General features: G+C 41.2%; 1 protein-coding gene across 6 annotated transcripts in view; it reads right to left on the reverse strand.

Moving 5' to 3' along the window:
* Positions 1–1044: 1044 nt before the first annotated feature.
* Positions 1045–26652, reverse strand: part of LOC133122693 (carbohydrate sulfotransferase 15-like) — a 45052-nt gene continuing 19444 nt past the window's right edge. For 5 of the 6 annotated variants that reach the window (XM_061232791.1, XM_061232796.1, XM_061232793.1 and 2 more), the window contains exons 2-8: positions 18207–18789; positions 16744–17083; positions 10007–10150; positions 6071–6227; positions 4843–4999; positions 2763–2910; positions 1045–1629 (exon numbers count right to left, since the gene is read on the reverse strand). In XM_061232791.1, the coding sequence (XP_061088775.1) occupies positions 1427–1629; positions 2763–2910; positions 4843–4999; positions 6071–6227; positions 10007–10150; positions 16744–17083; positions 18207–18623 (1566 nt within the window). In that variant the 5' untranslated portion in view covers positions 18624–18789 and the 3' untranslated portion in view covers positions 1045–1426. Of the gene's footprint in view, positions 1630–2762; positions 2911–4842; positions 5000–6070; positions 6228–10006; positions 10151–16743; positions 17084–18206; positions 18790–19100; positions 19240–26652 lie in introns of all 6 variants that reach the window. The other variant, XM_061232792.1, reaches the window with a different exon arrangement.

Here is a 26652-nt window from a genome sequence, read left to right on the forward strand (position 1 = left end):
AAAGTCATTGGTAAGGCACTTACACATTTACGAGGGACCACTTACCTGTTCATTGAGGAATCTTGTGTTCTGTGTACAGTATTGCACACAAATAACATACAGTATGTTCTGAAGAAAATGTGAGCAATACCTTTTTAAAAATATCTATATAATCTTATCAATTCACCACACAGTAAAATGTGTCAGTAATTAATGTAATACAGTAATGCTTTACCAATATAATAGTTTTCCAACATTGTGCCCAAACACGGCACACTTTCCAACTCATAACTACACTGTAAAATATCTGTGAATTGCATGGCAGAAACAGTACATAGATTCCACATAAGTTCTATCACATTTCACCGATGGGACACGGCTCATGAGCTTACCCCCTTAACCAAGAGGCCAGAAGTTTGGAACATGCTGTTGTTTACCTTACAACAGGATAGCATTGTGACCAAACTGTGAATTCATGATGACCGTCTAATTTCATTTACAATACAAAAATGTCATTAATATTTCAAGCATCTTTCTTCATAAACACATGACATTTCTTCATAAATACATGCCCCCTGTCCCCTCTGTCTCTCTCTTTCTTTCACTCTCTCTTCATAAATGCAAATCAGGGTAAGTGGGATACCGATAAATTAGGAAGCATGTTTATAGCATGTTTATCTCCCTAAAATGATTAGTGTTGTACACTGTATGCATATGGGTGGGAGTCAGGTATCCACCAGTAATTGATGTTAACTTGGGGTGCCACTTCTGGTAGTGTCTGCCAATCATGAAGAAAATAAATTGTTTCTACATTTTAGCCAGTAGGTGGGAGTGTTGTAAAATGAATGTTTCATGCCTCGGTTTCAACTGTCCGTAAAAACACGTTGGGTTCCTATCTGTCATTTTACTGCCTGAATTGAGTCATATATTTTCTGTACACAATTTTATTTTTTTGTATTCAAAATACATTCTGCTTATGTTGTCAATCTCTGTTGTAGAAACAAGGACATCACTTGAGGAATTCAGGTATACTGTATCTGCATACAAACAAAATAAATTGAACCATTGCACGTTTAGAACTTAAACATTTATTACAATTATCAACTGATACTGTACAATCATTCTGAAAAAAGCACAGATGGCTCCATTGATGTAAAAAATAAATAAATAAAAGCAGGCTCCTTGGTCATTATGTATTTTATTTAATGCAAATCGCAAATGCGTGACCAAAGGGAAAGAAATGGCCCCTTTTCTCTAATGTAAAAACAAGATCAGATAAGATAAAATGTTCCGTGCCATTTTGCATCAGTGATTCTTCTCTCCTTCATAACTTAAAATAATTTAAATAAAAACAAACATCCCCAATGCCAATTTTTGAATATGGCCACTCTCATTCTCTTTCCTGAACGAAATATTTCATATTCAGATTTTTCCGATCGGGGCTGATTCACATGTGTTTGGAATGGCCGGCCCACAGGAATGACTCATTCCGGAGCACTTTAGCCAGCTTCTGGTTGAAGGGGGAATAAAAATCCCGGAGGATCTCCTTGGTGACGGAGAGCATGGGTCCCAGGTTCTTGTCTGCTGGCCTCCTGGTGTTGGACGCAGGACTTTTGGTGATCTCTGCCTCCTTCTGTTCTGTCAAAGGCCCTGCGTTCATAAGGCATTTACAAAATACATATGTAAAAACTCAAAAAAGCCATCCTTTCACTGTTGACTATCCCTTATATCGGTGCTACTCAACTCTGTGTCCTGTGGACCGCAGTGTCTGAGTTGAGTAGCGCTGCCTTAATCATGCAGAGTTTCAGTTAATCTTTTGAAAGGTGTGAACGGAAGTAAAAAAGGGAAGTTTTCAAGGGAAAATCTCCCACATTGTTAAAGCACACTTAAAGTTACAATAACTGAGGCTGTGTCGTGCAATAAACTTGCAGGAAAAACCTTATAATTAGTTCCAACTGTTGCAATCAACGATAAGGCAGGCTCCGTGGTGGCACTTTCACACCTGCTCGAGATGGCACGCAAGGTCACTGGTTCTAATCCCGGTGTAGCTACAATAAGATCCGCACGGCCCTTGAGCAAGGCCCTTAACCCTCCATTGCTCCAGGGGAGGATTGTCTCCTGCTTAGTCTAATCAACTGTATGTCGCTCTGGATAAGAGCGTCTGCCAAATGCCAATAATGTAATGTAATGTAATGTTATGAGGGTTTGAATGAGGCTTGTATAACAGCACGGCTGCTTACAGCAGGTCCTATGTTCCTCTACTTACTACTTCAGCCCCCTGTGATGACTAATCTTCCCCCATTAGCCTCATAATGATTTAATGCAGAGAGAGCCAGATGTAGAAAGGGAAATTTACCGAACACGCTACAAGCCAGCTAAAGAAAGGATCCAGTAGGTGCTGTTTTCTTTCTAGGGAAGACGTTGTTTGACGTCAAAATGCGTCTCACATTAAACAGAGTTCATTTCTTTGAGTCTAGTGTGCGCCACTGTCTCTTATTTCAGGCTATTCACTGTCACCGGGTAAGGAGTCTCGTGTAAGAGTTCATGCTAAGTGAGGACAACTTAATTTTCACACAGGATGAGATCCTCCAGAGGTGCATTGTGGGATGTAGAAGATATAAGTAAGCCCATTTTTGTAGGCCACTTCTTGGACAGGATCGGAATGGAGGAGGAACTCACAGCAAGATAAAACAGGCGTGTCTACACTGTTTTGTTTGCTCATTCTAAACTGATGTGAAATGGGAGGATGCTGATAAGCCTCTGATTACATCTTGCACACTCACCCAAGCTGAGGAAGTCGAAGACTCGGTGCATGGTGTATTTCCTATTTGAGGCGTGGTCTTCCAACCGTAAGATTAAAATCTGATCTCTGTCAAAGACCGTCAGCCAGTCCAGTAAATACACAATGTACAGCCCGACCTGTAATCGCACCTGCAAGACAGAAAAACAAAGACCCCCCCTTTAGTACAAGTGCATTCTCTGCCATCTCCCCACACAGCACTTTTGAGCACAGTGGCAACGTGGATCCAAGGGAATGCAGTCCCCATCACCAGATCTGTCTTTTAGTTTTTTCTTGTTTTTTTTACTAGGGACAGTGCACATAGCCAGAGATAGCTAATGAGCTCATTTTCATCTGTAGTCCCTAACCTGCATGTCTTTGGACATAACCTGGATGTCATGTCATCTCTTCTGCATAGCTCAGTGGGCTAAATTCTCAGGGTTTGGTGGGCAGTATGGCACTGGTGCGGTGGGGACCGCGTCGATTGATTGGCTCGGCCACGTACTGCAGGGCAGCAGCAGGGTGCGGTCCAGTCTCAGCCCACGGTCCTGTGGGACTGTGAACCCTCCAGCTGTCTGACCACAAACCGTCCACATGCAAAGAATGTCTGGAATCACTCTGCCATCAGCACATATTCCAGCACAATGCCCAAAACCCTGCAATTAGCGGGAGTATCGCTTCATGTCAGAAGTGCATGAATAAAAACCACACGATAACATTGCATGAATGTTAAAACTTGCGCTTTTTCAGCGGACTTGGGTAAAAATGTCACTGAGAATTGTTTGTTTATAAACGAGCCATGCGCTTATTGTGAATTCAGAAAATATTTTAGAAATATGCATTTGAAAATAAAGTGTAGGAATGGTATATGCAAAACAATAAGATGTGTGGCAATGTGATATGGAATAAATATGCAATTTATTCACCCCTACAGGCAAAACATAAAACTGATTTCAAGACATGTACAGACATTGTATATACAGCAGTAACTCTTTTAAAAGTCTGATTTAATATTGTTCTACCTTCTTTGTAAAGCTACCAGGAGTGTGTTTGGGAGCTAGGTACGGTCTGATTCCCAAATGAGACACTTTCCTTGCATCTGTGAGCAAGGCACTTGGAATAGCTTCAGTAAATGTGTAAATAGTTGTCATATTTTCATATTAAATTATTTGTATTACACGATTATACTGTACTGTTGCATTATAATGTTCAACTGAAGAGCCTCCTTGTTTTGCTGGCTCTCAATCCCATCAATCCATCTTTTTAAAATTATATTTAACCATCCATTGCAACAACTCTGCCCATAACTGATCACATGACGAAGGTGAATTTGAGCAGCACAACACATATTATTGTCTAGAACCGAAGAAACCCACAGTATGGTCTTAGGAAATGAGCTAGTGACCAGAAGCAGGGACGAAAACATGGATTCCCACAGAGATATAATCTCCAAAGATCCTAGACCTCGGGCTGTCTCACGTTGCAGGATGCTGGCGGTAAAGAAGAAACAAGCTCCGCACTCTCGCCCCCTCCAGCCCCAGTGCACTGTGGGAGTTTGGCTAGCCGGTCCATGCCAGGGCAAGGCCACAGGTATTTAACTTCTCCCTCTGAGGGAAACAGACCACAGAAAGCACTACCTCTCTGACTGGCCAGCCCAGAAGTGCACTTCCCACCTTCCTTCCGGAACAGCGTGTTAAATGGCTCCAGCTTCAGACTGGTTTTGTGGTTTGCATGTGCTGCCAGTGTCTACACTGAGCAGTCGTGGTTGTTTGTTTTCAGGATGCACTCTGCTGTACGGAGAAGAGAAACAAGTGGAGCTTCTCTTCTTCTTCTGTTTCTGTTTATGTGTCATTCTATCTCTTTCAGCCTCTTTTCTTCTGTATATGTGTCCTTCCCACTCACTCTCTCTCTTTCTCTCTCTCTTTCTCTCTCTCTCAGCCTTATGTCCCCTCTGCTCTGTCTCTCTTTCTTTCGCTCTCTCTCTCAGCAACTTTTGTTTCTACGCCTGTGTGTGCCACATTTTGTACGAACAGATCAAGCTGATAAGAGAGGTTTGTTTCTGAGCTCCCTTCCCACACACTCACAGGCATGGCGTTGTTGAGGGTGGTGTTGTACACGCAGGAGCGCATCGAGAATTCAGCCAGACAGCCTTCGAACAGCTGAAGGGAGTCGGACACCTTCTCATGAAAGTCCTCCGCTGACTTGTTGGCGATGCCGAAATAAAGGTAGTCGGAGTACAACCTGCGAGAAACAGAAACGCAGACAAAATAAACCACCATCCCTGCGGCCTCATCTGAAGCTCTGATTACACAGGACTGAATTATAATCAATCGATTTTTATTTGTCGCAAAGCAGCAGAACCGGCCCCCAAGAGTATGCCTAGGGCAACAGTGGCAAGGAAAAACTCCCTGGCTAACAGGAAGAAACCTTGAACAGAACCTGACTCAGAGGGGGAACCCATCTGCTGCCAGTTGGCACTGGTTTGTTGTAAAAAATGGTATTACATTAAACAGATTATTACAGAATTATAGTATGTAAATGTCCAATCCAAATTTATTAAGTCCAAGCAAAGATAACTTGGGACATTTAGAGAGATGGCAGAAACACCAATGGGTGGCACTGTCAGACAAGGGGACAGGATTGGTGCTACACCAATGAAGTGTAACACTAATAAAGAACTCGTTGATTTGAATATTTCTCATACCTCACACTTTAATCTTTTGCTCAATATGAATTTGCATGGCGCATGGGCTTAGCAAATACTGTACATTTTACTGTTATCATCAGCAAACAGAAGAATATGATCTAGCATCAGGCATTAGCTGGTACATACATATATCATGCACACACAGGTGTTTTTTGCTTTCGGTTTATTTTCTAAGAATAATAAGTAGCAATTAAATAACAATTGCATTTTGAAGGGCACACAATTTCATTTCGAGTGGAAGTCAGTCTTTTGAGTGTTGAGTCATTTTTCACTGCTCCAGATATAGGCTACATTAAGAGCATATCACAAATTACAGGCATTGTTGTGGCCATGTCCACAACAGTGCGAACAGCACTAATTGGCACTTTGCCGAGCTCTCTTTCCCGGTAGCATTGTTTCCATTACTTGTGTGCAAAAACAGCCTTCCAGATTGCTATACGCTGGGAAAAGTGTTATTGTATGACTTTTAGTGAGCCGCTGCCTCATTAATCATTCACACACGAGAATTTCGAATTCATAAATGCTGATGGAAGCACTGCTGGCTCGCCCCCATGCTAGTGGAAACATGCGCTGGAAAAAAACAGACCGACGTCCTGCTGCTCTACCTCTCCACAGGGTCCCTCAGCATCACGATGAACCGGGCATCAGGCTGGACGGCATGCACAAAGTCCTGGATCAGGAACGGGGGTTCGCCCTCCGTGCCGTTGTCGTAGAAGTAGACCCAGGCGTTGTTGTCCCACATCGTGGATGCGCTGGCCTCGCCTGTCATGAACATACAGATTTTTTCAGATTAGATTTACTTTATTCATCCCCCGAGAGGGAAACAATGCACTCGTCAAGGAAAGAAACAAACAGTTGAAAAACAGGTCAAACGTCAAAACAGGTAAGAGCATAAAAAATCTAAATCATTCTCTAATATGGCAATGTAGCATAATGTTTAGACTGTGTAATTTTTGTGTGAGCTACGAATGTAGCTTTGTTTTCCAGATGGGGTAGTGATCCTTGAGACAGACACTTATCCTGACATGTTTCAGAAAATATACAACTGTATAAATGGATTACATGTGAAAAAAGTGTAATTTGCTCCGGATAGGAGCCTCTGCTAGATGCCTAAAATGTAGATGTAATGCAGTGCGTTTCAACCTCTGGTCTTCAGATTCTAATTGTTCCACTAAAAACTCCCTGGTGGTCCATAGGTAGAGATAAAACCTTATGATTAATGTATCAGCGACAGGTAGCTTGTTACCTTTTGTTTTGGCATTTAGCAGATGCTCTTATCTAGAGTGACTAACACAGATTAGATTTTTAAAACCTATTCAAACAGCTGGATATTTACTGAAGCAAATTATGTTAAGTACCTTGCTCAAGGGTACAATGGTAGTGCCTAGCTGGAAATCAAACCCGCAAGCTTGTGCTAAAAGCCTAGTTCCCTACCCATTAGACTGCGCGGACACATTATTGATGCTCAGACAAACAGGCATGCCCATCCTATTGATGACTGAAAGTAATTTTGTCCTTTTAGGCATTTGCAATTTAATTATTTGACTGTATAATACAGATATTTAGGAGAAATGCGAAGATCTTCATTTTTTTTAATGTGGAAAATTAAATTGCAGTTAATATTCAATATTTGAATATCCTGTGGAAATAACTATTTATGTTTGTTGTATCTAAAGTTGGTGTATCTACAATAATGAAATCTTTGGCATGGACAGATGCTGAAATCTCAGTTCAAAGCACTCAAACAGTTTGGAACTGTTAAAACTTTTAGTTTTAATGGAATTTTATTTCACTCCATTCCACCGTTTTGTTTTACTTTTACAATTCAGAAAATGTGCTTTCTTTACACTTGGTTTTCTTTCTCAATGAACCTTCATTCATTTCAATGGCACACTAGGCTCCTTTTTGGAAGGCATCCTGGAATGTCCCTGGTAAAGCGGGATTAAACATCGGAGAAAGTGGATACAAAAGAAAAACTTGCTCGGAACCGGAGACCCAGAGTCAAAGAGCCAGTTTAAATAGAGAAAAAGGGAGTGGAGAAAGCCTGTTTTCCATTTTCAGAGTAGCGCCTCTTCATTGAGATGGCAGGCCATTTTCACGAGGAGCCCTGGTGAATAGCCAATGAGCTGCAGGGGTGTGTAATCATACAATGCGCTCCTCCAGCAGAGCCTCCTTCCTACAGTAACATATCAGCACCCAGCCTCGATGTGACAGGCCCGCTCACCAGCGTCCATTCCCTTCAATGGACTAAAATAATGCAATACACAAAAACACTGCTTCTCATTACCATCTATCAGCGCCGATGCTAATACGGGCTCTTTACGGAACCGTTCTTGTGCGTTCCTTCAAGACCTCAGGCTCATTTCCTCAATTTTCTCTTTAGCACGGGGTCTGGTCAAATAAAACTGCTGAAACAACAACCAAAACCCTTTAACCTTTATCTGCTGAGTAAAAAAGGCAGAACAAATTAACATTCTTATGAACTCTTATTGTCAGCAGACATCGCATCTAATTAGCTGTTAGGTTAAACAGAGACATACTGTACGGTACCACAGCAAATATCTGGTAAAGTTAAATGTAGAATGAATGAAATATTGTGTTATTGCTGCTGAGGTGCACCCAGGGTCGCTGTGGGTTATTGTTGGGGGGTTTCTATGTTGTATATTTGTACAGGATGGTTGGGGGGCAGCTTTAAAGAAGCAGAGACTGTCCTCCTGCCTGGCCTTTTCCATACAGTCCTGGCAAGGTTCACTGTGGATATTAAATTGGACTCTGGCATGCTCCTTATCAGAAGGCTTATTCATTTTAAGAGGCCAGCGAACCTGGCAGTATACTAACTACCTTCAGTGCAAACCTCTCCTGATGTATACAAATGGCTTTGTTGGATTCCGATCAGTTTTTCATTAGTGCGTTCTTCAAATGCAGGGCAAGTACAGTATATGTCATACTCACACATTTCATGTTTCTAAACCTGTCATGTGCACATGCTGATTACATCGGACCGCTTAAGGAAACATGCTTTTGTAATGGTGTATCTTTGTGGTTGAACTGGGAGACAATTGCAATGGTGTAATGTTTCACACAGCATGGGACCGTAAAGAGCTAGCTCGTCATTAATATGGACCTGTAATGCAGTATCCAAGCTCCCACCCTCTGTTTCCACGCTCCACTGGGCCTCATGCTTCTGGCTTTTGTGTGTTATGAAACATAACATAAACCTTTTTACTTCAATGTGCTACACCTATTTTTAATTTAAATAGTTTTCTCAGTTGAAAGATTTTTGGTTCATTTCAATTAACCTGAACATTTTCATTTGATGTGTATAAAATGGAGGTAAACATTTAGGTTTATCCAATGAATGCACTTGCTTCTTGCCCACTCCAAATTGGCAGGAAACATACGGTACAGAAACACTAGCTGATATCCTTTCCATATTCCTCATATTATCCCAGTTAATGCTGCCAATTCAGGACAGTTTTCAACAGTCTTCAAGGGAACTCAGAAAAAATAGGCTACATCAAAAGAACAAAACAAAAGAATAGAGCTTAAAAGAAAATGTGGATTGAAGCACCTGAAATTTATATTTGTTATTTACACTTGAATGGATAAAGTACTCGTTGGCTGCCTTCCATTACAGTCTGTTAAAAAGTACATTTTCGTAAAGACATCTCTGCGGTTTGTGCGAGCTTTGTATGCAAGAACGCAAACGGAATGCAAAATAGGATGACAAATCCCAGAGCATTTTGTTCTAATAATGGCAGCAGGTGTACTGTTCTGTGCTAGAGGCCAGAAATGGTGAGTCAGGCAAAAGAAAACTACTTTGGCCATTTGCAGCATAACCTGCAATGCAGGTGCAGAAACTCGTTAAGGAATCCAAAGTTCACTTTGAATCCGCCCGGCTCTTTCATGATGGAGTGGATCTGGCGCTGTCCGCAGCAATCCCTAAGCACTGCTACAGTACGCCGTGCCCACTGCCTACCGCTCCACCTGCCTCCCGAATAAGAACAGCCACCGCGTTTCTCTCAGGAGGAACCGGGCTTGAGGTCACTTTCACGAGCTGGCAGCAGGAGCTGGCTTCAAAGTAAAATGTTCTGTGTTAAACTGACTCGCAGTGTGTATACGGTCTCAACTGGACTCCTATATGCTCCGTCAGAGTTTAATTAACATTGAACATATTACTGTGTATACTCCCCTTTCTCCGTAGTCTGTCGACTAATCTACCACTAATCTACCACAATGTCATCGGGACTGTCCTCTGACATCAGCATCTTGTGTGTTACTGATCCTGACTGAGAATGAGACAGATGGAAAGGTTAAAATATGCTGCTCCAGACTGGAGAGAGTAGGATACAGATGTTTCATGTTCAAGGATGCAAATGTCTCTGATGTATATGAGGGTACTGTACACTGTATATTAATGGGACCACACTGAAATCTCTTCTTATGAATCCATTGATAAGGACATCATACCCGGAAACCATTCTCCCACTGGTGAACTGCCTGGATGTTTTTGACGAGCAAACTAAAAAAGTGATGGTTACCTATAATGATGTTGCGCTTGCTGGAGCCCCACGATGAGTTTCCCTGCAGGTGATTTTGGATCAGGTATGCCGCGGGATCAAACAGATCCAGGTAATCCTCCACCGGGTAGCGGTCGTGGAAACCCTCGCTGAGCCTGATGATACCTGTGGAGAAGTAAGGGCCGTCATCCAATGTCACACACCAGTAAACAAAGACAGAAAGGACCGCAGAAGAATCCCCTGTTCATTTCACACAGAGAAAAAACACTGATGAACTTCCCTTGGACGCTTATTTACGAAGATTGGCTGCAAGCCTGCCAAGATGAAGAGATGAAAGCTTGGCTCCTGTTACACAAGCTCCTCTTTTTAATCGCCACAAAAAACACGGAGAGACTGGTCTGCTTATGGTGTAGAGGCAGCTTTTGATGGGATTACATGATCATATGGCAGCAATTACAGATGTCCACTTTCCCTTGAGATTAGTAGCTGAGCTAACGTATTGGATGGGAAGAGTCGATTCCTTTGCCGTGTTTTCACCATGTAAGACCACAGAGTTTGTAACCCAATGTCTATAAACACATTCCAGAGATGTGTCACAAAACTTGATACTGTAATCACATGTGGATTACAAATATGTGGCGCAAGCCTCATATTGGTTTTGTTTTATTTTGGGGTGCAGAATAAGACTGACTTGTGTAAGTTTATCATAAAAAAAATACGAATAAGAATAAGTCTTGATTGAACGAACCAAAAGCTGCTTTATATCATTATAAATCCTGCTGAAAAAAAAAACAGCTCAAGCAATGCTTTGAAACAGCTGGTAACTGGTATTCCAAGCTGGTCATAGCTGGATTTTACACCAGGGACCAAAGAAAACCTGCCCTGCACCAAATACAAAGCCAGATTAAGTTACATTCTCCAGGCCAAATGACTTCTAGGGTTTTATAGGTTTTGAAGTCTGTTGTGCAGTGTACTGTAAGTTGCGATTTCTATAAGACTTCAAGGAAAATGTCCAAGCATCAACAACATTACTGGTGGCAAGTGCGGGTAAGTTCTGTCAAAAACATTTTTTAAAATTCAAATTCATTGCTGAATCAGGGGAAATTAAATAAATAACTATGAAACCACAACATAAAAATGGTATGGTATGGGGCAGCCTATAGCCTAGTGGCTAAGGTGCTTGACTGGTACCTGAAAGATTGGTCGTTCACCATCCAGTGTAGCCCTAAAAAGACAATTGCAGCTGTTGGGCCCTTGAGCAAGGCCCTTAACCTGACACTGCTCTGGTGGGGATTGGTCGAATCAACTTTAAGTCGCTTTGGATAAAAGTGTCAAAAGCGTCAAATAACTGTCACAAACTTTGAGCACTGATTATGCATGCAAAGCATTTGTCAGTTCCCTGAGAGGGAGTAGATAACAGTATGGGTTTCAGTGAGCTACAGAGCTTCATGGTGTCCCATGGAGGAATTAGTCTCTGTGGGGACCAGAGCCGCCCCACTCTGACCTCTATAGCAAGTGTAAGAAGAACAAAGAAAGAAATGAGCAACAAGCAATTCACATTTGCATCAAAGCTTATTTCAGCCTGCAGTGCTGTGACATTTACATATTTTAAAGCTTTTACATGCTTTTTTTTATTGAGGTTGAAGAGGAACACAAACCTTTTGAAATAACATGGAGAATATGCCTAAAGAGAGAATGGCTTCCTGAGTTCTGATTGGACAAATGTTTTTATGAGAATGAGGAGCATTGCTACCCTGATGCACAGCCTTTTGCTTTGCTAAGACTGCACAAACAAAAGCCGACTCTTTGATGTGAATAGTGTTTTCTTTGCTTTTTTGGTGGGAACAGAAAGCCAGAGGCATGCTAACACAAGATGAAAATCCTTCACAGCTGTCTTCAGACTGCAGATATAAACTGCTCTACATGGTCAGCAGTAAGGGTCACAGTCTGAGGTTAAAAGCAAAATCCGGAAGATCTGATTTCGGCAGCATTGAGAACATTAAGCCATTCCGAAAGAGGCAGATTGGGCTCACGTCTGAGTCAGGCACAAAGATGCCTCCCACACACTCTGCACATGGGGGCCTACTACAAAACATACCCTCATTGCAAGTGTGCTGCCTGCCCAATTATTCATGAATTTAAGCCTTTTCCTTCCCCAGAAGAAGTGAGATACGAGTTCTATAAATAAAAAGTAGCATTGACAAATAAACATGCTAATGTTCCCATTTTTGTTTTCGGGAAAGGGTTCAATAGAAATTTGAAATGTGAAATATTACTGGCAAAATTCCCACATTCATTTATATGGAAAATAGTATTGTTGTGTGAGCGATTATACTCTCTTCCAATTTCAAGCCAAACTTTGTGTGTGGCATAAATTAGCAACACACCAATTGCCATCATTTACACTTCAGAAGTCGATGTTTCCCCACTGTAAATGAATATGGTTTACAAGAAAGTACAATATTAGAGTTATAAAATGTTTATAACATTTTTGCCACAGTTAGAACTACTCATTGTGTTTACTTGATTGAAAATAAATACATTACACATTACACTCCAACAAGAGATTCCCGCAGGGTAAACAAAAAAGCCAGTCACACTCCATTACTGTCAATGGTGTCTTCTACAAAGCAATTTTCCCCCTCGCACATAATAACCCAGGGCATTTGCATCATGCAACAGGGGAGTTGTTTTACCCTACCACTGTAGCAATCCATCAGTAGTCTTATATACACACCACCCTACTCTAAAAATCACAGCAATAGAAAGCATCAAAAGTTACAACGAAAGGCAAACATCTGATTGGGATATTTGTGCCAAGAAAAAAAAGTATTTCAAATAATGAGAAATACGTAAAATAATGAGAAATAAGTAGTGTAGGATCCAACTTCCACATGCTACTTTAATGAATGTTTTTCTTCTGGGAAAATAATTTCCTGCCGTGCGTGTAATGTTATGTTATGCATACACTACACGGCAGCACATTATTAATGTTAAGTTAATATTATGCTACTGGACAAAACACAATTCGTTTTCCATTCATTCAACAGCAGCTATTGAGACTTCAAAGGAACAAAAGCATTGCCTCAGACTGAAACAAAAACATACAGTGTTTCCCCTTTTGGGAAGAGATTACTGTGCTTATTATAGTAGGTCATGAGCAGAACCTCACCGTGGAATGTCATGTGAGTGCAAACCACAGAAATATGTAACATGGTCATTTGCGACAGAGTTCTGACGCATCAGTGATGGGTTTGTTGGTTTCCTCACAGTTCTACATCCCGTAAGGTGCACGCAATAATACACTCCACGTATTCCATACTACCCTTCTGAAAAAAATGCCATGTGAGCTGAACATTTTCTTTCTTTCTTTTTGAATGAAAATACTAGTCAAATCCATGCTCCATATTAATGCACTTTGTTGATATGGAGATTCTGATAAGAATCAGCAAGGGACCAGGGTGCCTATTTCTGTGACAGAGTAATGCGAACTAATTAAAACGTCAGTCCTGATGATTTACAGCTTAAGCCCCTCGTATATCACGCAGAAGCTCAAAAGTATAATGACTCGAGTCACAACGAAAATATCTAATCATGACAGTAGTTCAAGATCGGCCGCATCTGATATGGTTTGTTGTTGGTGAAGCATTATGAATGCAATAGAACAAAATCAAAATAGCAACTGTACTACAACTGGTCAACCCCTTCAGCCTGCATTTGTGAATATCCCTTCAGAGTGACTCTGGGCTCTTCTTATTAAACAACAAGAGGGCTATGGGTTAGCCTGTCAAGGATAAATAGCACAGCAACATTGAGGTGCCCACATTTGACTGCTCTAGTTCAGCTGAAATGCTAATGATGAACACTCAATAAAGCCCTCCTTGTTGTTACTCATAGACAGTCTTTGTTCTACGACATTCTTTCTCCAGTGCTAGTAAAGCAGTTTAATTTCCAACATGCTGTGAACTGAATTAATGTTTGCCAGCACTAGCTTGGAAAAGAAATGAACAAATTGATGATCTACGGGTTATAGCTCACCCATTTAAAAGCAAATGCCTATAATATGTGCTTTAAGATAACACGTGTTAATGGAAAACCAATGGAATGTTGGACAAATAAAGCATTTATACATCTACCATTATAGAGTACTTTCCACTGGGGTTCATTGACTTATATACTGATACAATTCAAGGTTAAATTATATTCTTGCTTCAACTTTAAGGCAAGCACTGCGAGGTGTTTTAGGGAACAGTCCTAAAATTGGCTTCATACAATAGAACAGCGCTGTGTAACATCACCCAATCACAGTAGTGAGTGGGTAAATGAACTGCATGTAACACGTTTTCTGGGTACTTTCACTACCATTTCTTACAGCCTAGCAATGGATTAAGTTTTAATGTCCATTAATTTTGATGAGACAAGGCACAGTGGAAATATACATGTCACCCAAGGTTCATGAACGAACACCACACAGCAAGGTGGAAATAAGTGTCTGTATCTGAAATATGTACTGTATTGTTATGGACAAAGACCATATGTTATTGAGTAGCTACTTCAAAATAAGCACTGAACAGAATCCAGAATGCACCCTTGATAATTATGCACAAGAACAGTACACATAAGTACTGTGGCAATTGCCCTTTTGTTTGTTTGTTTGGTTTGGTTTGTTTCTTTCTTTCTTTCCATGAACCTGCAGGCATCGAAGAGCACTAATTGACAGGTCATTTTGGCTTTGGCTTTATTTGCTGTAATCAATAGAGAGTTGCCCAACAACACAGCTTCATGGTCATCAGACAGAAAGCAATAGGAAATCGGGGAAAGCACGTGTGATTTATGATGCCAACCTACATGCCTGGGAAATGCGGACCCCGTGTGGGTAAGCCTTTATCTGATTAGACAGAGAAACAGAACTCTAGAGAGAGGGGGGTGGGTAGTGAGAGGCACTGTATTCACAGTCGAGCCCAGCCCCCATCACATGGCACGTAGCAGTGAACACATTATGCGTGCTACAATAGGCATGTACAGTAACACACGCTTGAGTCCAAGCCAATGTTCCCTCATCCCCTGTCTGTGCATGGCTGCATTCAGGCATACAGTATATGCACCTATCATTACATTCAGGCAGGAACTCATACTGACAGCGTAATTCAGAATGACGGTACATTAGTATTGAAAGTTGTTTGTGAAACCAGCGAGCTCCTCCTATGGGGAAAGGTTCAGACACTAGGCAGCTTTTCAGGCATTTCCACCCGAGCCATTAATGTGCAGCACTATTGAGCTATTTCTGGATTTACCTGGATAAGGGAGGTTTGAATAGGACCAAGGCTCGATAAAAAAAGTATTCTTAAAAGCACAGTGTTCGTTATGCTCCAATGTTGACAGTGGTAGCATGTACAGGAGATACACTGTCACATTTCTCCAGCCCTCTCAGTCATTTTCTGTCTCCTCTAAAGGGTACCTGTACCCAAGACGAGCATATGCCTAGATCTGTTATATATCATAAAAATAACTTTTCCCATTCTTGTGAGCTAAATAAGTCCACGCATAACGATTTATTTAAGTATTTATACTCAAAGTTCAAAATGGCACAACGAAGTTTTGACAGCTCAAACAGGAAACTGCTAATTCCAGGTAAACACAGGAGTATCATGCAGAGAATTAGCAGTTTTTTTCAATCTCGGCATCATTATGACTGGTGAAAATTATTCAGAAACTGGTTATTTGTGAAAACCACTGAAGAGGGATTATCCTCATTTAGTATGCTCAGGTGGAGAAAGTAACGATTCAGATGATGACATTATGGGACCTCCAGCACAATCGCTTGCTCACAAGGATGGCATAAAACAGGAGGGTGAATTGAAGTAACTGGCTCAGACAAACCTATGTCAGTTTTGACACATCATCGTTACCAGTCTTGTCCCGACTGGCAGCACCTTTATCATGGGTTGTATCAATTGTCTTCTCTTTTTTGTGTACGAATATCGTTGGTGCGGTGTGAGACCTTCGTTCAAAGCATGTCGGCCTGAATTGATCCTCGCAAACAACAAAGTTCCTGCCGAATGGGAATGTTTTTACGGTGTGACCTGTTCCTATCTAACCACTTTTTGGCAAGTCATGCCTTTTCCACTGTCCACAAAAGTACTTTTTCTCTTTGTTATTTTGCTTTTTATTAAGACAACCATACGCCTTGCACGCCATTTCACACTCAAATGTCCCGTCGATAAAATAAGTGGCTCACATTGGCTCCTGGCTCAGAAAGATCATTTCAGGCCGACATGCTTTGAACGAAACTTACAGGATGTCCTGAGACTCACACCGCACCAGCGATTTTTGTACACAAAAAGGAGAAGACCAACGTGGTCCAACGAAATGTATTTAATATGTCGTTATGCATGACTTATTTAGCTTACAAAAGTTAATTTTATGATAGATGAACAGATCTAGGCATATGCTCATTTGGGGTACCTTTTAAGCATGGACAGACGGTATTGTACCACATAATTCAGACATATGGTCAACTGACATATTGAGTCATGAATAATTGAGGTCCATGTCCCCATAATATGTACAAGGCAGACTTAATCAGAAAACCTTGCATCCATGCGTCTTTTGCGCATATATAGAGTAAACTTCTTCTTCTAGTCTTCTCACAGCTAACAATAACTAATAATAATTAAGAGTTTATCTCAGACATGACAGTTAAAAGATAAACTATAAATCCTTCAGCTATTAGTCTTAAAAAAGAGGCCTTCACTTACCAAACCTTTTCCGGGTCCACCAGTGGGGCTCTTTGAAAGTGGTGAACCTCACATCGGGGTGTAATCTCAGTCTGTCGTAAAGGTCGGTCGTGCCACACTTTGGCTGTCCTATGATGTAAAAGTAGGGCAGGCACCGCAGGCGGTAGTACTTGTTCCCACGGCGATACAAATGTTCCCTGAAAGTGTTCCTCAGGTTGTCGAACGCGGTTCGGAAACGCTTGGAGTAGCGGGCGTACAGGTTCGCGCCGTAAGGGTCGCCGGTGATATTCCCAGAGTGTTCCTCGTACCAACACGGGTTCTTGGCATCAGGGAGGAATTTACGGGGGATAACGGAAAACATCTGCAGAGGTAGCACACAGAAGCCATGAAGTGGCAATCAGTTTCATTCATAGCATAGCTCAGGATGTAACATTTGTTAGCGACACAGAGAAGAAATGTTTCCTAATATAAATTTAGTGCAGCATTCACTTTCAGTCAATAAGTCTACACAGGATTGCTCTGTGGCATCATGTCAGCCCTTGGGTAAATAGGCTATTATTCATACATTTACGATGTAGAGCAATATCAATTATGCCCACAAATTAATTATTTATATCCTGCTCAATAACTAATTAAGAATGCCAACTTGTATCACACTGCATACGATTTTATTCACATAAGAATTTGACTAGAATTTAACCTAGTTTAAACAGATCATGGGACTACAAGGGACAGAGGTCAGATCAGACATTGTCTAGAATATTCAGCATGGTAAGTGGTATTCTCTACAGCAAAGCTCTTCCCTGGAAACGTGCTCTGTTTTGTTAGCCGATTAAATAAACAATAAAGCAAGGAATGCACTGTTTGTGCAAGTACATTCTTCACAATATGTTTTGTTCATTTTGGAACAATATTTCACATTACTTGTCAGCATGTAAATTAATCCATGTTTGGACAAGACAACAATCAGCATGCTATAATTTCAGTGTGTATCCGTTTCCAAAGAAAATGACTGATACAATAATGAAAACCAGTCACACAGTTGATCGGGAAGTTCAATTAAAGTTGAAAAGGAGATCAATATAAATTGTGCATGCTCTGTCATATCAAAAAAAAAAACTTTGTCAATACTCTAAGTAGCCTGTTACATTACATTATAGGCATTTGGCAAACGCTCTCATCCATAGTGAAGTACAGTTTCAAGTGATAGGAATACAACAAATAATGACTATGGCCTTGTAGATTAATCTGACGACAAAGGATTATAGGTATACAACCGTTTTAGGAAACATAACGCTAAAGAATAATATACACTTCTGTAGGAGCAACAATAAACAGCGTACTTAGCCAAATGAAAGTAGCAATGAAACCATCCTAGCGAAAACAACCCTAGTAATAATGAGACATACAATTGTGAGAACTAAGAAATGAATAATGAAAATGTGAATATTGAAAATTCCAGACATCCAGAACCTGGTACTCACATGCGGTTCATTATGGACCAGGTCCCTCCTGTCAGGAATCGGCCTTGAGCTGAACACCACTTTAGACGCGATGGATTTCACCACCATTTTGATGTTGGCGTAGTCCCTGGCTGAGGAGAGGTTGAAGGGAAAGGGACCCGGGTTGACTAACGCAGAGAAGTGGTAAGGAGACGGAGTCAGCAGGAGTCTCTTCTTGTCCCCGGTCAGGATGTAGGAAGCCATGATCAGAAACATGACCATCAGCCCGAAGAAGAAGCCGTATAGTCTGGCCTTCCGGAAGCAGGCCAGGGCACTCCATCTCCGCTGGGGCTCCCTCTTCACCTCCAGCAGGGCGAACAGGTTCATGGGACTGTCCTCCACCTGCAGCAGGAGCGGCCTCTCCCTGAGCAGGCTGAACTTGTAGTCCGTTTGAGTCATATTCCCAGGGGCGGATGTGGGAGTCAGTCAGCACTGGTGCGAAGCCACAGCGTCGGAGGGATGGTAGGCACATGGAAGCGGGCCAAGACCCTCGTCCATTCCGGGTCTTCTGGCAGGAGGCAGGGGGAAGCTTGTCCAAAAGTCGAACCTAAAACCCTTGGTCTCCCTGTAAACAGAAGGAACATTCCGTGAGATTTTTCAGCTGTCAGACTCTTTGTGTCTTACTGAAGATGGTCCACTCAGTAGTAGCGCATATCACCAAGAGGACAATGCATCGTTGCAGCTTTCATATGCTTGCTTTTCTAACCAATGGGTCAGCTCATGCTTAACTGGTATACAGAGCCTAAAACCATCCTCACAAGGATTCTACAAGATACAGACTATTCTCAAGTGAAATAACATATCATGCATTGAAAAAGAAAGGTGGCTAAAGTATATTAGGATGAACTGAGTTGACACAGTACCTAACATACTCACCCTGAAAATAATGCACATAGACTATGCCGGCTGATTTTAAAGTATGGCTTTTGAGGAAGTGCAATCTTGCTTTTGCAATCCGTCTGTTCAATCTCAGAACGTTGGCTGAGTCACCCGCAAGTGAACTATGGTTAAGATTCTGATGAAAGAGATATTTGTTGGTCACATCCTGTGAAAACGCTGCCTTTGCGGATGTGCTCTTCCGGCCATCCTTCCAATGTGCAGAATGACGTTTCTCTGTGTTACAACAGAGCAACATGTGTAGCAAACAGATAGCAGAATGTGTGACAAGCAGATATTGACAAGCAGATATACGTGATTGAAAAGATATTGCAATGTGTCAGCAACGGAAACTGCATTTCGAAATAACAGATACGGAAAAAGCAAGCCAGGTGGTTAACATTGAAGTGTTACAAAAATATTTGACAGATTTAATGTGTTACCAACTTCAACTGATGAAACCACCCAGTGTATATTGGGGTAGTGTTTAAAATGTAATCCATTACCTTTTGACAGCTACAGCACTTGGGCCGTTAAGAGCAGGCAGAAGTCAGCTGTTCCCTATGATGCATGAGGCAGACTGGCCAGAACAGACTCCACTTGGGCATCATCGACAACAAGCAGCTTTTAAAAAACTACGTACTCAGCTTATGCAAAGGTCTTCATCGTCTTTAACTTGTCAGCCAAGCATTAGAGCTGGCTCATTGCATTCCAGCACCGCCCAAGGGTTTACTGTAGGTGTTGAGGCTCAAAATGAATCCTGTGCAATATTGAATGCTTTCAAGTGTCTTTTTTTAATTATGCTAAACTTTTAGCAAGGTTCGCTCTTTTTTTTTTACGCTACACAGTTATCACCAGATTAAATTGCTTGTGATGCCGACACAGATGTCCACTCCATTGCATGGGCACATATTTCAGAGAGAAACTGATAAAATCATTCTGACAGATGTTAAGTTAAAGTTCAGGTGGTGGCATGGAGTTAATCCATTTTCTTTTCCCTGCAATTGATTCCCTCTCGCTATGCCCAAGTTCCAAAAATCCTGATTAAACGGCATCACATCAGATTGACTTTTTCTACCAACGCACTCCCGAATCGCAATGTGGAGGGTCTGATAAGGCAGCCTGTTTTAAGGCAGTAAGGTATGGTATTGCATTCCTTTTCCCGCTTCACAGGGAGAATGTGAGATTTTTCAGGTATTGGGGAGTGAAAGGATTATATTATCAGAGACTGCCATTCCTCTGTGACCAGCCATACCGATCAGCAGAGCTTCACTGATAAACAGAGAGCATTCCATCTCAGTGAATATACTCTAGTCTTCTATGCCAACACAAATTAGGATTCTCATACCTTCTCCAGCCGGCTTGGTTAGTACATCTTTTGGCACGCAATACCTGAATTCCACTCAGTCCTTCCTGGGCTTGAGAAATGAAAGTAGCACGACACAAAGTGTGTTTTTCAATCTGCTGTATTTCAAAAAGTACACTTGGATATACTGCATTGCCATTAAACTGTCTGCCTGGCACCACACACCAAGCCACAGAAACTCATTCTGTCTCTAAACGCGGCACATGGTCTCCTCATCAAGTGTCTTTGCTTATTACAAAATGAGTCGAAAAATGAGTCACCATAACTCATGGCTCTTGATATTGCTTCCTCGCCATCTTACTGCCAGGAGAAGTGGAGATAGCAGCAGGGTCACTGAGTGCCCACGTAGTGTCATTTACCTCCAGCTGGGGCCCAGGAAGCCCCAACACCATTCCAGGCTTTTGGCCTGATGAGAGCCATGATGGCTCATAATAAACTTACAACTGAACGTAATCTAGGCCCAAACTGACACTAAAGCCAGGAAGGTCTGTAGAAATGGCTAAAGCCTAAAACCTCCGACAGCGAAATCATGATTATTATGATCTTGCATTCCAATAGTGATAAAAGGCTTAAGACTGAGGCTCAAACATCTAAAAGTGGGAGGAGCTAACATATGCAATTAGTGACAGTGAATTTATCATTTGTTTTACCGTAGAGAGCAATTATTTTTTACGTCTTTTGAAGCATGCAAGTCAGTCATATAGTCAAAATTAGCTGAAATCTGAAGACAAAAGCAAATTGGTTGTAAAGGCTTTCTAGGAAAGTAGTGTAGAGCATTTTCAGTTCACACTCAATAAATGCTATTTATCTGTTCCACTGATTCTGCAACGCATCAACAGTTAAAATTAAAGCTTTAATAAAACCTGTACTCTCATTTCAATTCACCAATCTGAATAGCAGAGATTATTCCTCAGAAATGGTTTTGGATAGTTAATTTTCATAATTCAACATCCCCCGCAAGGCTCCTTCTGCTAATCATGACAATGAACAGGCACTCTGATGAGATGGAGACTGTCTCTATAATCTCCGTGCCATCAATGTTTATTGATTCAATCAAGGCTGAAGTCAATTTAATGGTTTTGCCTTGGGCTGTGGAAGGAGGGAGGAAGAGAGTGAGAGAGAGAGAGAGAGAGAGAGAGAGAGAAGGAGAGGGAAAGAGAGTGAACAAGAGCGAGACAGCAGGAGGCACAGGCACAAGGGTCATGCCAAAAATATATCTGTACAGGAACTCATGTGGGAAACAGGAAAGACAATGCTAATTTGTACATCCACTCAACAATTAACCCAGTTCTCCACCCAACCGAAGCACAGGAAAGAGGTCAATGGTCAAGAAACTGTTATTGCTAATGATTTTCCTTTTGTCATTTTTCTTACATTGCTAAGTTTTATAAGAGAGAGAGAATTTAGCGTCTTTCAAAGAAACATACTTTCAGTTCACATAGCTCTGGCAATACATTACCCTGTATAAGCTCTGGCAATACATTACCCTGTATACAAAATCTCCATCAATCTGGCCATAAACATTATACTTAGATCATGTGATGCTGTAAATTGAACCATCTCATGGCATCAAATTTATTTTCCTTAAAGCCATTTGCGTAAGTGTTTCACCTAAGATGTAGCCCTACAGTATGTTGTTCTTGGAAAGGAGAAGTTACAATAACAAGTGTACAATAACAATAACACCTTGACCCTTTCACAATGTTCAGAAATGTGTTCTAAATAGACATAATATTAGTGCCAACAAAGTTGGGAGATTAAATCTGACAACTGTCACATGAATTAACCCATTGTTGATTGTGGTGAAAGCCACCTGGTCTAGTTGTTTAAAATAATTGTATAAAAGGCAGTTCACGATTACAGAGCCAAGAGCTAATTTTAACTTGTACAAAGAAAATGTTTTTCCCTGTATCCTTTAACACTTTCAGGGCTAAAAAGTACATATGAAGACCATCATATGCATATGTTGTTCCGGAAATGTATTTTAACTGCTCACAAAAAAAAGAATGAGTCCAGATCCTTGGTGGCCTAAAAGTTTTTGTGACTTGAGTATAAAATGGGGAGCAGCGATCCTCATTCATTATCAGAGAACAGTGTCCCAGTTCTGGAAGAAACTTTCTTAATTCTCTCCATTATGTTGAAAAAAATCACATAACATAAGACCCACTTACCATTACTTGTTTGGTTTGTTTACATGACCGATTAACCTTTATCAGAAGGAGCAGGGGTGCTGCCATTTTGGGCCCCATAAAAGATCTTAAACTGGGCCCCACCACCCCAGGCCACACCATCCCTGCAGTTAATTTAACCACAGCATTTTTATGAGGGCCCTGACTTGGAATCATCCAAATCCCCCCACCCCCTCCCCTCCCTTAGAGCGAGCCACATCCAGAATAAGGCTTGTTTTGGTAACTTCAAATAGAATGGAATGTTACTCAAGATTTCGCTAAGCCGAGTCAATAACCTCAAGAAAGCACAGTCCACAGCCTTGAAGTCTCCCAAGGCAAATACAGATCCTTCCAGATACTTGCTGTCGTAGGAGATGAGAGTTCCGATTGGTCAGCCTCAGATGTCTCAGGAATTTGTGGTCGGAAATAGAGACATCGCCTTGACTACTGAAATCCATGGCACAACACCGTGGCGAAGCACAGCTACTCAATTAACCAACGTCAATAGAGCAAAGCAAATGAAAAAATTGTACAGCTGTGGGGAAAGCTAATTGGTTGTGTCTATTGTGTTGTGACACTTGGCTTGTTACAGAGGCACAGAACTCTCACACCAGGGAGTCAATATTCCAAAGCTTGGAATTGATCTGGACAGTCACAGCCTTGCATAAAGGTTAGTATGATGGGGAGAGCAAGGGGATTTCTCCTCTGTCAAGGTACTGTGAGCCAGCACCTTCCCCTCTTTGCGCTACAGGTTTGCCAGGCTTGACTATCAGTGCTGGTGCAAGAGGAGAGCCAGGCCGCAGAGTACAGGAGAACTCCAAAAACCAAAAGGAAACCTCGTATATAATGTAGAAAGAGTGCAGCCAACAGAATCAACGATATCTTACACTCAAAAGAATCTACCGTAGACTGTGGACCCCCCAGCTAAATCAAAGGCAGACACCTCAGGAATGTTCCCGTTTGTTTACTTGTTTGTTCCTGCTTTGTGAAGTGATGCACTGCTGAAAAGGCATTGAGAAGTGTGAGTGACAGAATGTGTGAAAGAGTGGGCCTGAGGTACCTCAAAATGAAGGCCCTCCTCTCAAAATGAAGGAACAACACACCATAGTAGTGGCATGTCCAGCCATAATAGCTGTTCTGAACTTTGGCAAGTGGAGTTTCAAAACAAGTCTATTTCTATCCGCCTCTCAGAGATGCCATCCACAGTAATCCTTCGCTCTGGACTACACGGAAAAACTTTACAGAAGTTTGTTTCATAACAAGAAAAACAAATGTTGCATAATTGCGCACGTCACTCTTTAGACAAAACACGAGCGCTCCCATGAAAAACAAACAACAAAGAAATAGCAACAAGTACAGTAATATAGCCCATGTCAAAAATACAGTGTTCTACACACAGAAAATAGTGTTACAGCATTCACATTGACTCGAATGCAGCACTTTTCTGATAGCACGTCTAAAGTTACAGTATATCAAACAATATCGTGTAACTTTGTCACCAGCCTCAGTCATAGAAAGTGTCACCAGCCTCAGTCATAGAAAGTACAGTAACCCCAAACAAATGTTTGAGCAGTTCCTCACAGTTCTTTACACCAAGCTGAACACGAATACTGTTTTCCACAATGCAGCTGGATAAAACCAAAAGTCCAGCAGCAGATTGAGCCGATTAAATAATGACTCATCCCATGATTTGCTCCCCACTTTCCGCAGGGCGCCCCTGTTCATTCTGTCTGCTATTTATGGACCATTATAATTCCTATAATGTGACATGGCCTCCGCCCAACTAATTAATTCAGTCTGAATGAACTGCATCCGTAACTAAGAGTAGGTATCAGGGTGTGCTAACACCTAAGCAAACCATAATGCAAGCAATACAGCATATATGGAAATGCAGCAATATTCATTGAGTACTGATTATTGTCTATTTAATATATAAAGAAATATAATAATATCCAAATATGACAGGGCAAAGGAAGGTTAATAGGTGAATTGAGTATTCCCACAAATATAGGCCTAGCAAATATAGGCCTAGCAAAAATACTGCCTTTGTATTTGTGAGTGCAGTCAGGTTGTGAGTGCAGTCAGGGGTGCAAATGAGGCTGAAACCTGAAGGCTTTCTTATCGTCTTTGCACACATTTTATTCAAAGCACAAGGATGCAAACCTTTTCTCGGTTCATAATTAACACTACATTCGGACAATGATTTTGACACTAAGCTGTCAAGGGTGGACAAACAGCATATGGTGAATAAAATGTAGACTATATTATGCTTATTAGAACACACTTCTCAGACAGTGCTTGAATAAAAATGCTGTGTGCATGTGTGATGGAAGTGTCCATGTGTGAGGTTAAAATAAAACTAGCTAATACAGGACAGGTCGCCAGTCCATCGCAGGGCACACACACCATTCACTCACACACTCATACCTAGACTCTCCAATCAGCCTAACCTGCATGTCTTTGGACTGTGGGAGAAAACCGGAGTACCTGGAGGAAACCCACGCCGACATGGGTAGAACATGCAAACTCCACACAGAGAGGCCCCGGCTGACAGGGATTCGAACCCAGGACCTGCTACCCACTGCACCATCCGTGCCGCCACTGTAGGTTTTCATTGCAACCCAAATTTCATACACCTGATTCTACCAATTAGCAGGTCAACAGGATCTTTAGATGTTGAATGAAGTGTGCTTTGCTGAGGTGGGAGTGAAAACCAACAGGACAGTAGATCTGCAGAAACAGGGTTGTGACCCCTGATGTAGACTATTATGTTCTGTCCCACGTTCTCGAGAAGAATGATTCACCATAAAGTTCCAGAAAAGAATCTACCCCTAAAAAGGATTAATGTAACCCAATTCAATTTTTATTGAATTGCAGGCCTAATAAGATATTAATAAACGGAAGATCAACCATATTAACATGTGAAATTTAAAATAAAGTCTGTTTTATTGTTGCTTTAGGAGATTTGTCTGGCATTTCTATGGCTACTGAACATAGACAGTTGTAAACCACTTGATTTATAAGCTCAATGCACTGCTTGTAAGTAAATTATGAACTTGCTATGCATCGTACATCACACACAGTGCAAACGTGTCAACTGGAATCAGTGATAATACAAAATATATAAATTTCTCATTAATCTATCACACAATATGCTAATTTCTCATTCATCTATCACATCCATCCTTCTAGGCATAGTAACCACTGGGCTAACCTCAAGCTGACCTTGGACCTAAAGCAGGCCAATGACTCTGGAGTCCTCCCAAGTCACAGTGCTCTTTCATTATACACATCCTGTCCCCTAAGATTATGTTGATGTTTTGAATGAGGATCAGATGAGAAAAGACCACTTCAGCACTTTCACATCAAATCTTTTATTCATTATTATAATTTCCTGGGAAGACTCTATACTAAGACTTCTGTGGGGTGGATTAGAGCTTTTAATGGAGTCATAAATATTATGTAAAAACAAAGATTAAATATTAAATTATTAATTACTGTAATGGCTGTATACTGTTTGGCCAGAGGCAATGTAGTGCTTCACAGAAATGTTGACGCAGCAAGCATAATAATAATTAAAAGAATTCAATTTAACTAAAGACAGCGGTCCCACATTATACACTTATTTAAGTTCTGAAGCTTGGGTTATATAATATGGAAGAATACCTTCCAGGTCAACCAGGGATAGCCTAACTTGAAAAATAAGCACAATGAGGTGAAGTTCATTTGTTTGAAGTTTTAATTAGAAACAACAGTGCATCAGTCTTTAAACCCCAGAGAGACAACTTCATACAACACTGCAGAAAATCAATCATAGGCCTTTTATATGTCCAATGCTTAACAGTAGTTTTAGGCAGCAGTCTCTTAATGAATAATTCACCAGATTAAAAAAAGAAAAATTGAAATAATGAAGCCTATATTTCTTAGTTATTTTTCTCATGTTATTCATACCATGACTAATATATGGAAATTCCAGTCAGAAACCTTACCCTGGATTTATACATTTGCATACTTATTT

This window comes from Conger conger, chromosome 2 (assembly GCF_963514075.1).
Source record: "Conger conger chromosome 2, fConCon1.1, whole genome shotgun sequence".
In the NCBI taxonomy this organism is placed as follows: Eukaryota; Metazoa; Chordata; class Actinopteri; order Anguilliformes; family Congridae; genus Conger; species Conger conger.